Source organism: Populus alba, chromosome 2 (genome assembly GCF_005239225.2).
Source record: "Populus alba chromosome 2, ASM523922v2, whole genome shotgun sequence".
NCBI lineage: Eukaryota > Viridiplantae > Streptophyta > Magnoliopsida > Malpighiales > Salicaceae > Populus > Populus alba.
The window spans coordinates 11671804-11683649 of record NC_133285.1 but is presented as its reverse complement, the minus strand read 5'-3'; the positions used below and the strand labels follow the sequence as shown (position 1 = coordinate 11683649).

Here is an 11846-nt window from a genome sequence, read left to right as displayed (position 1 = left end):
TTTAATTAGAGCTTTTAAATTTGAATTTAGAAAGCACATTTTAATTAGAGATTCTTCGAAGTTTTTCTTTATAGGTTTTTCAGTACTTTTGAAATAAAAAAAAGTGAAAAATATATATATATATTTTTTATGTATATGAAATTTTTAACAAAGTAAAAAAATGTTTTTTTTAATATATATTTAGGTAGTGTCATGAATTTAATCTTTATTGTAAATATAGTATAATTTTTTTTTTTTAAAATTAACAACATAATAATCTTTTCACGGAATGAAATAAAATTATATTATACAATGACTATTTTAATTAAGTTATTAATTTGATTTTTTTATATGAAAAACAGCTATAATCTCGGTGTGTTCCTTTTAGATTAAAAAATCCATCTTTATTCTTAACAAATGAACATATTATTTAATTTTTCAATGAAAAAAAAAAAGAAAAGAAAAACTCAAATTGAAGATGCAAAAATAGTTTCCATTGTTAAGCACACTCCTAGTCTCTCTTGCAGCAGTATTTTATGTCCGGCCTTCGCACTGGATGGCATGATAGCGAAGAAGTGTGCCTTTATTTTCCCCTACAATATTATTCAAAACTGGGATAAAAATCGTGAAAGTTAGGCATTTTTTGTTTGTTGAAAAGTAGGTTTTTGAAAATTATTTTATAATTTTTTTGTGTTTTTTTGTTATTAAAAAAATTAATCAATAAAATTTTTTTTTTTTATTTTTAGAAAAGTATTATCCTTTTTATTTTGGACGGAAAACATTTTTTAAAAATTGTAAAAAATTTTGAAATATCATATTATTTGTTGATTATATCAAATTTGATTATCAGATTTTTGATTGTTTTATGTATTTTGTTTCAAATATATATTTTTTTAATTTCATTTCTTAAAATTTGATTTTTATATTAACTTTAGTTCTTATTTTTATGATTGTTATTTGTTTTTCTCTTATCATTTTTTAATTGAAATTTTATATTTATCAAATTTGATTTTTTTTTTTAATTGTTACTTATTTTTATTTGAAATAATTTATAAAATTATAATTATTATTATTTTAATTTCATCATCTTTCAATTTTTTTTATTTATTAAATTTGATCTTTATTATTTTGATTATTATTTATTTTAAATAATTTATAAAATTAATTTTTTTTTCAATGTCATTCTCATTCAACTTTTTAATTTATAAGATTTATTTCTCATTATTTTAATAAAGTTGAAAAAAAGAAGAAGTTATTTTCCAGTTTATTTTTATAATATAATCAAACACTTCAAAGTTTTTTCTTAACTTACTTTCTATAACATTACCAAACATCAAAGAATAATTCAATTTCTAAAAAAATCACTTTCTAAAAATAAATCACTTTTTAGCCAACAAAGAAGACCTTCATCTTTCATAATAAATTTAATCTGAAGACATATCTGCCGTAAAAATAAATAAATAATATTTTGGACTGTCACACGTATCAACGTCGATGTCTCCTATATATGCTCGTTGATCTCTATTTAAAACAAGTATATGAAATTAACCGAAAGTGTCAACCTAGTCTTAGGTTATAATATTAATTGCCTCTCCCTCGCTCTCCGCCACTCCTCTCTTGTGTATAAGAGATAGCGCCCCGACCATTATCGATCATAACTTCGAGCTTCAAATTCTGGATTGGCTGTCTTCCTTCCTTCCTTCCTTCCTTCCTTCCTTCCCTAATTATAAGCAGGAATGGTAGTTCCTTCTCCAACTCCAGCTCGAACCAAAAAAACGAAGGCCTTCGGAATCCCTACTGTTGATCTCTCTCTTGATAGGTCAAACGTCTCGAAACTGATCGTAAGGGCATGTGAAGAATATGGATTCTTCAAAGTTACGAATCATGGGGTCAGTGAGGAGGTCATAACCAGAATGGAGGAGGAAGCTGCTCATTTTTTCTCAAAACCAGCCACGGAAAAGCACCGAGCTGGACCTGCTAGTCCTTTTGGCTATGGCTGCAAGAATATTGGCTGCAATGGTGACATGGGCGAGCTTGAGTATCTTCTCCTCCACACCAATCCTCTCTCCGTCGTTGAAAGATCCAAAACCATCTCAAATGACCCTTCAGAATTCAGGTAATTCATACATGTTCCGAATATCTTCTCTAATATTCACGTCATCGATCGATCATTCAGCAGCACTGTTTGGTATCTTGTGTTTGTGTGTGTGTTGTTCTTATGCGGATCGTAAATCATGAGAATGCATCAAACATATATTCATTAACGACAGAAATGATCAGTTGCTGGGTAGGGAAGAAGGTTTTGAGCTTTCTGTTCCAACAAGGTGATGCAGGTTCCCTGGGTTTATGATTAGGTTGTGGTGTGCTTGATTCATTTTCGAGGGTTTTTTTTATTGTGTAATTTAATATTATATGATAACGGTTGCACCATTTTTAAAGAACTCTTAGTCGTTAAATGGAACCTTGGGACGGTGGGCAAGGGGATTCAATTATGAAAATGAAACGGTGGAAGATTGTTTATTGCAATTGCTTGGTATCCTAGAAAAAGACATCTTTCCTTTATCAACAAGAAATTATTACTAGTTAAATATAAACATCAATAATAGACTTCCAATTTATATTTTTTTCTATTAATTTAATATACCCAAGAGTTCCGTTTACCTCATTGACTGTAATTAATATATATGCTCATCAATTATTTTAGTATTTTAAAACAATCTAAAATTATTTATACAAATTGAATTTTAAATAAAAAATTAACTATTCATTGAAAAAAACATTTAAAACGGAATTCCAAACAAGTTATAATAACTGGTTTCCTTGGCAAGCTTTGCCCATCTAGTTGCTTTTTATTAATGAATATTTTCATTAAAAAAATCAATCATGAAAACAACCTGATTTCTTTCCGGTTCCCAAGTTGATGGTTCCAACTTGCGATTGAAGGGAAACCATGCCTTAATTAGCTCATTGTTCTGTCAACAACTATTAGCCATATGACATGTTTCTTTATATATATGTATAATTGTGGGGCCTAAAACGGTCCAACTTGACTCCTAAAACAATCTTAGGAATTACGAAGAGTCAGCACAATGTACTAAAAGATTAAATTGTCCCCCCTTTTCCTTTCTTGAACAGTAAGAGTATCTTGAATCATTTTTTATTTTTTCAAGCATAATTGCTTCTATTTTTGTGTATTGATGTTTCCCTCTTCGTTGCCTTGTTCTTGCTCATTTTTATTTTTCTTCACGAGACACGTCTGCTTGTAGAAAGCATGCAGGTGATTATTGTCCTGCAACAGTCAATCTTGCTTTTTTTTTATTTTTTATTTTTTATTATGAGTGTTTGTGCCAGCTTGCATATACCTCGACTAATCTTTTAAATTCTAAAATTAATGACTATATAAATTTATAGTGATTTGAGATTTATAAGACTTAAATTAATAATTTTTAAATAATAAATTTATTGAGTTATGTTTTTTAAAATTACAAAGTTGCATTATTCACCAGCAAAAAGATATCATGTAGAGTTGTGATTAAAGAAATAAAGATTTCCTTTTACAAATATCTTACGGATCTTGTTGTGCTCCAAATCGAGCCTACATTGAACCAATTACATTAGGCTAGAGATATACGACATTATCATTCTTGTGTGGGTTCTTGCTAGTAATTGCTACTATGATTTTAAGCTGCGTGTTTTATTCTTTTTATTATATAAAAAAGAGAAAAATGGGAGCAATAATTTTATTCATAATGAAAAAATATTCTGCAAAAGTGTTTTTTTTTTTTTTTGTGGGTGGTGAAATGTTAGTGTGCTTTTTTCCTTTTTTCCTTTTGCTTGCTCAGTACTGGCATTGCGATTTATACAGCTGCGTGGTGAATGATTACATACAAGCGGTTAAGCAACTCGCATGTGAGATTCTTGATCTAACGGCTGAGGGCTTGTGGGTCCCGGATAAACGTGCATTCAGCAGGCTCATCAGAGATGTCCACAGCGATTCTGTTCTTAGACTTAATCACTACCCTGCATTCGAAGAGATCATGGACTGGGACCCATCACCTAAAACAATTGGTTTTGGCGAGCACTCCGACCCTCAAATCTTGACCATCTTGCGATCCAACGACGTTGGGGGCCTCCAAATTTATTTGCGTGATGGTTTGTGGGTCCCTGTTCCTCCTGACCCCACCGGATTCTATGTGATCGTGGGGGATGCCTTCCAGGTTCGTAACGATCAGTCATTTTCTTATAAAAATCATCTTGTGATTAGAATATTATAAATTGATGGTGTAAACATGTTTCATGAGGTGTAAGAATTCTATTGGCTTGATTTATAATGCTAATTAGTAAATAAATTCTCTTTCACCGTTATTTTTAAAGAAAAGAAAACACATGCTACCAAATCTCCTCAATTAGCTACTGTAGTTGATAAAATAATCTTCCTCCTAAACTTTTTGTGCTCCTCATGGCATCGATTTTTAGGTTTTAACGAATGGGAGGTTTGAAAGCGTTAGACACAGAGTGTTGGCGAGCTCGGGGAAGCCAAGAATGTCGATGATGTATTTTGGGGCGCCGCCCCTCAACGCATGGATCTCTCCGCCTCCACAGCTGGTCTTGCCACAAAATCCAAGCCTCTACAAACCCTTCACTTGGAGTGAATTCAAGAAAGCTGCCTATTCTCTGCGATTGAGAGATACGCGTCTTGACCTCTTCAAGATTCATGCCACAGAAAAATTTGCTTCTTGATTTAATTTACAAGATATATATTAAATGTAATTGGCCTTCCGTATACAAAGGTTCCTTTCATTATTGTACTTGTTGGAGGGGATAGAAAGCATTAAGAGAGAGAAAAAAAAGAAGTAGAAGAAGAAAAAAAAAGAAGCTTTTGCTGCTGTAAATAGGTCCGAACGGAAGTTGAAGGATTATTCTATATATCTGGAAAGGCAGAGGGAGAGTTTCCTTTCTCTTTTTCTTCTTTTTAACTTTCTTTCTCAAAGCACTTTGTTTTCTAAGTATTAAGCCTTTTTTTAAAAAAATTAAATTTAAATTTTTTTCTTTAAGTTAATATATTTTTAGAGTTTTTAAAACATTTTAATGCGCTGGTATCAAAAATAATTTTTTTAAAAATAAAAAAATATATATATTATTTTGATATATTTCTGAGTAAAAAGTAGTTTAAAAAACAACCGCAACCATACTTTGAAATAAGCTAGTCGTATTGTATTGTGAATTTTTATACATATTCTAACCTTTGTTTTCTTTTAATTCTTGAATATATGTACCAAACAATTGTCCACTTTCTTGTTATAAATAGAAAATCTACGAAAGAATGTGCTTAAAAACTCTTCCAACATTTTATGAATTTTTATTGTTATCAATTGTTTGAAAATGATAGTAGTTCATATGGATCACATATACATGTATAAAGAATATCACAACAAATAGGAAAAAAAAAAAAAGAACACAATGATTTTATGTAGTATGATTGTGTCTATAACTATAGTCAACGCAAATATAGATTTTGGAGAACTTTCAAACTCAGAATTTCAAATACTCTCAATCCTCACAACACTATATAAATTTTTCTTGCTACCACTCTTTTAGCAAAGAAGAGCATTCAAGATCATCCTTCAAAAAAAAAATTACCTAGACCTAATCACGTGTTTATAGAAAATATATCTTAGTTCTAACATATAAAATTAAGATTAGTGTAATACTAACCCTACAAAGATTCTTTTTCCTAGAAAATAATTGTAAGTCTATGAGGTATCTATTATTTATTGTGAAGTCCATTTAAATAAGGTTTTGAATTCATGCCACATCTCAATAATCTTGAAACCTCACCCTTATTCATTAGCTGCTCTAGGTTACAATATCAATGTGATTGAGCTGATCCATTTTAGAAAAAATTACTAAAATTAACATGTAAAATAAGACTCATTTTATATCCTTATATTTTTTTTCAATTGAATATATTTGTCATAACTCAATTTTAATCCCATATATATATATATATATATATATATATATATATATATATATATATATATAAAAAGCAACCATATATGAATTAGTTTTTTCAAAAAAAGCATTTTCAACATAATTTGACCAATTCTCAGCTATTTTTAACCTTTTTGTTTTATCATTTTCATGTTAGAAAATTTTTTCAAAAAATTAAAATTTGAAAAAAAAAATGAAAGTCAAAGAAACAAAAAGTTTAGTGAGTATAGTTATAATAATTAAAGAAGAAATTAGGGATAAATATTAACATTTCTAGTCGATTCCCTAAGTAACTTAAAGATAAAAAGATAAGGTGAGAAAGATATGGAAGATTGTAGAATGTGATGAGATAAGAGAGAATAAGGAATAAAAGAGGAAATATAGTGTAGGAATTAATAAGGGAATATTATGCAGTAAAAAAGGGAGTGAATAGTAGAGAAACAAGGGATAAATTTTTAGAAAAAAAAAAAAGTGTGTACCAAAAAAATAAACAGAGAGAAGGGAAAAGAAATTAGAAGAAAAAAAAATACAAAAACAGAGAGAAAAAAAACCATGACAACCATCATTCTCTTGTTTCTCTTCATCATCAAAGTCAACCATCACTATCTTGTTGACCACCACCATCATAACCACCAACATCATCGACACCAGCCTTCCTCCATTACAACAACCTATTTTCTCTTATATTGAAAAGCCCCTCTCTTTTATTTTTCATCATCGATCAAACTCCCTTTTGCCGGACACCATAAGAGCCATTAGTAAAATAAAACCTAGTTGTAACAATCATTTAAACAGATCTAGAAGCAGGTGAACCCGTGGTGGCAACAAAAGCATCATAAACAATAATGAAGAAAAAAAAATATAGAAAGAAAGCTAAAACTTCTGGCAACCCAATCTCCTTCCATTAGTAGCGGTGTAGTCACCATTAGCTTAGAAGGGAAAACAAAGAAGCAATGTACTTTTTGTTGTGGCTGACGCGTCTCCACCCTCTACTATTACATGTAACTATATGTTGCAGCCTTTACAACTCATATGTGTCATATATTAGAGAGTTGTCTAGGTAAAAATTTATTGTTAGAAAAATTTAATAAAAAAGGTGGGGGATATTTCTGATGATGATTCATATAGTAATGAAAAGTTTTTTTTAAGATGATAGTGATACCTTAGTCATCTAAAAGATTTTTCTTGGTATTATGGGTGATTTAATCTTGAAACCTCCCACGTTACTCATTAGTTGCTCTAGGTTACAATATCAATGTGATTGAGTTGAGCCATTTTCAAAACAATTTACTAAAATTAACATGTAAAATAAAACTCATTTGATATCCTTATATTTTTTTCATTTGAATATATTTTTCATAACTCAATTTTAATTCCATAAATATATATATATTAAAAAAGCAACCATATATGAATTTGTTTTTCAAGAAAGCATTTTCAACATAATTTGGTCAATTCTCAGCCATTTCACTATTTTAAACCTTTTTGTTTATCATTTTCATGTTAGAAATTTTTTTAAAAAATTAAATTTTTTTAAAAATGAAAATCAAAGAAACAAAAAGTTTAGTGAGTATAGTAATAATTAAAGAAGAAATTAGGGACAAATATTAACATTTCTAATCCATTCCCTAAGTAACTTAGAGATAAAAGATAAGGTGAGAAAGATGTGGAAGATTGTAGAATGTGATGAGATAAGAGAAAATAAGGAATAAAAGAGGAAATATAGTGTAGGAATTAATAAGGGAATATTATGCAGTATAAAAAAGGGAGTGAATAGTAGAGAAACAAGGGATAAATTTTTAGAAAAAAAAAAAGGAAAAGAAAGTGTGTACAAAAAAAAAAAAGAGAAGAGAAAAGAAATTAGAAGAAAAAAATACAAAAAAAGAAGAAGAAAACCATGACAACCCTTATTCTCTCGTTTCTCTTCATCATCAAAGTCACCCATTACTATCTTGTTGACCACCACCATCAACACCAGCCTTCCTCCATTACAACAACCTATTTTCTCTTATATTGAAAAGCCCCTCTCCTTTATTTTTCATCATCGATCAAACTCCTTTTTGTCGAAAACCATAAGAGCCATTAGTAAAAGAAAACCTAGTTGTAACAACCATTTTAAACAGATCTAGAAGCAGGTGAACTCGTGGCAACAGCAAAAGCATCATAACAATAATGAAGAAAAAAAATATAGAAAGAAAGCTAAAACTTCTGGCAACCCAATCTCCTTCCATTAGTAGTAGTGTAGTCACCACTAGCTTAGAAGGGAAAACAAAGAAGCAATGTACTTTTTATTGTGGCCAACGCGTCTCCACCCTTTACTATTACATGTAACTATGTGTTGCAGCCTTTACCACTCATATGTGTGTGTTTGCCACTTGTAACTACTATTAGAATATTTTTAGCAGCTTTTGGTCACACTAAACAACTCTATTAGGTTGATTTCAAACCCCAAATGAATTTTGAATAAATTTCAATAATTTATTTAATAATTTATAAAATATTTGTTATTTCTTATTTAATATAAATGATTGTGAAACATTTGAAGTTTTAAGGTCTATACCTTTATGTGTAACCCTAAGGGTATGAGGTTGACATGGAAATTTTTAAGAGGTGGAATAATGTTGGAATCAATCTACAATAGGGTTGGGAGAATGGGTTGTAACAAGTTTATCCAAGAAATAATGGAGTGGTGATTAGTACTTAAAAATGCATTTTTATCAAGGTTTTACATCATCATTTTGCATTTGAACTATCAATAACTCCTTAGTTAGAGCATGTTTTATAATAACATATCTAATAATATAAGATACCTTTAATTTATGGTAAATGTTCATCTTAAATGCAGGCCTATCACATAAATCAAGGGATTGATTGATAAGTTTAACTACTGAAATTGAGAAGACAAAGAGAGGGCTAAGCTTAGAAAATAGATGTTGGTTCAGTTCAAACTGGAACACCATTCGATTATTGGATCATAACTAGAGTTGTAGAACTTGGATTTAGGTTTGCTCTATATGGATGGAAAGCTAAGACATAGGCCTAAAACTTTTATAGAAGTCCAAGATTCAAAAAGATTGTTTTCACGTTCAAATTGTAACAACAACGGAGAAGTCTGAATCTATCCTGCAGCCCAGACACTGCTTAGTGTTCAGCCCATATCTCGAGTTTTAGAAGTCCAAATGCACCGATTCTCTATTTGTTGGAAAGCTGAGACAATTTCCTAGAACTTTCATGACATAAATCTATTCAAATTCTGACGTTAGCAATGATATTTTGTTTAGATAAGAAGATAAGGATTGTTACCAAGTCAAGAAGTGGCCACCCATTCAACAATTAGTCATCAAATCAATAGTTTTAAATTTTAGGCTATAAAAGGAGGCATTTGCCATGCATTTAGGCATCTTGTTTTTCATATCAAGATCATGCTCTTTATTTCTTTCTTTGTATTTTTGTAATGTTTAAGTTTTATTTCATGTTATATTTTTCTCAATCTCTTATTTATGCTTTTTATTTCCTTTAATATACTTATGTTCTTATATTGTTTATTTATGTTTCTCTTCTTCATTATGTTTAGCTAAGTTTATTATATCAAGGTGAAAAGGTTTCACTAATGATGTTAGAATAGGTATAATATAAACTCAACATGGATTTCAATGTTTATATTCAAGAAAGTTTGTTATTAAAATATCTTATCTTTTTATCTCACTAATTCTTAATATCTTGCTTGTTAAATGGTTAATCTAGATTTGTGTTGTATAATACTTGGTACAACAAATACTTGGCACTTTCATAGCCAACTGTATGGTATAACCTACACCTGTGCTATGAAAGGAACTTAATTTGTTGTTAACATAAATTAGTATCATGAATTCCTGACAATATTTAAAAATTTAGAGTTACTTAAATAAGATAATTAATATGATCATGTTAAAAATTTATAATGAATTATTAAGGATAAATCATCCTATTGAAACCTTCTTTGTGTGTGGTTTCTAGTTGATTAATAAAAAGAGTTTATACTATACTTATTTCTAATACTGTTAGTGGATCCTCTAACCTTGACATTTGTTTTTATCATTCTTGAATCCTCACATTCATCTTACATCTCAAAGTCCTCTTTAACTTATTATTATTATTATTATTATTATTATTATTATATAGTTAACCTCCCTATGGTTTGATCCCAGTCTTGCCGGGTTATTTATTACTTCGATAATCCTGCACTTGAGAGAAGACATCAATCTTTTGGTCGTGTCATGTGGCCTCAATGTTGAAATATTTGTGTATTTATTTGTGTGTAAATATTTATTTTTGAACGAAGAATAAAAATTGCCTCAACAGGTTTTTGTCAACTTAACATAATATTTTGATCAAAGTTTAGTTTAAAACAGTTAGGTCAATGTGTCTCCTAGTTTTTAGGGACCAGTATAAGCCTTGTGCATTGTTTTCTTTCCTTAAAGTGAGTTCATTAAAGTATTGACGAGTTTTTATCAAGTCAACATTAGGCTTTGATTAAAATTGGGTTTTAACATACAGGTCAATAAGTCTCAGTTTTAGAAACAAATGAAGGCCTAGTGCAATGCTTTTAACCAATTTGTTTTTTTTTTTAAAACTACAAACAATCATGAAGTTATAAGACTCTTGATTCAGGGCTCATGCTAATTCAACAAACATCCATCGACAATAAATAACTTGTCAATAAAATCAAAAAATAATTTGAATAGTAAATGTCATGCGTAAAATAAATTTAGAAGAAAACACATAACAAATGTAATATTTTCTTGGAAAGCATAACCAAACACTTACTCAAATCTCTAGAACCAATGCATATTTTAGAATTATTAGTCTTCTTAAAGAATTAGGTAGCAACTCCAAAAATAATGTATACTCCTGATATTAGATTTAATGAATTAATAGAATAAATGTTAGGAATTAGCTATATACTTTATAATTTGGGGGTATAAAATTACACTGTAAGGTATATTCTCATGTGTTAAAGATACAAAGTAAAAAATAAATGCGATGCTAAAATTTAGGTCCTAGAATGGTTAGGATATAACCCGATAAAGTAGAGACTTCCATATGAAAGAGACTTGCCTTGAACCTTAGATAAACCAACATTTAGAAACATGACCTAGAAAAACAATCAATCAACAATGTTGCTTTCCATAGGTAGGGTGCACTAGGAGTGATGCGTCTTTCCCTTTCATAACTAGTCCCCTTATTCAGATTCTCAACCATTAGCTTTTTCAATGACCACGATACTAGGTGGTGGGGGCTTCTTCAAAATCATAATTTTACAATTAATCCTAAACTCCCTTGATCCAAGAGGAAAACCCATCATTTGATGATGTACATGCCATGATAGTTTTAATTCTTGATTTGGTTTTAAAACTTAGTGTTTCAACGTGGTGAGTTAAGACATCAAATTTATAAGTGTCATATATTACAGAGTTGTCTAGGTAAAAATTTATTTATAGAAAAACTTAATAAAAAAGGTGGGGGATATTTCTTATGATGGTTCATATGGTAGTGAAAAGGTTTTTTAAGATGATAGTGGTGCTACCTTAATCATCTAAAAGATTTTTCTTGGTATTATAGGTGATTTAATCGAGGATTAGCTACAAAATAGTATGTTTCAATCAACTTGCACCATCAAGAACATGGTATATAATCTAACTATCGACAATGGTAATTGTGAGAATATGAAGTCGGCCAAGACAGTAGAGAAGTTACATGTCAAGAAAAGAAAACATTCTAAGCCTTACAAACTAAATTAGTTGTGCTGAGAAAATAAGGTAATCATGAACAAATGCTATCTTGATTTGTTTTATATGAGTAAGAGATATTTGAATGGTGTTTTGTGTGAAGTG

General features: G+C 29.7%; 1 protein-coding gene across 1 annotated transcript; it reads left to right on the top strand.

The window, feature by feature from the left end:
• The first annotated feature begins 1533 nt into the window (after positions 1-1533).
• LOC118046899 (gibberellin 2-beta-dioxygenase 2) lies at positions 1534-4922 on the top strand. The gene is made up of 3 exons (XM_035055991.2): positions 1534-2095; positions 3845-4196; positions 4456-4922. Exons 1-3 carry the CDS (start codon positions 1716-1718, stop codon positions 4717-4719), a joined length of 996 nt encoding a protein of 331 aa, XP_034911882.1. The 5' UTR covers positions 1534-1715; the 3' UTR covers positions 4720-4922.
• The last annotated feature ends 6924 nt before the right edge of the window (positions 4923-11846 follow it).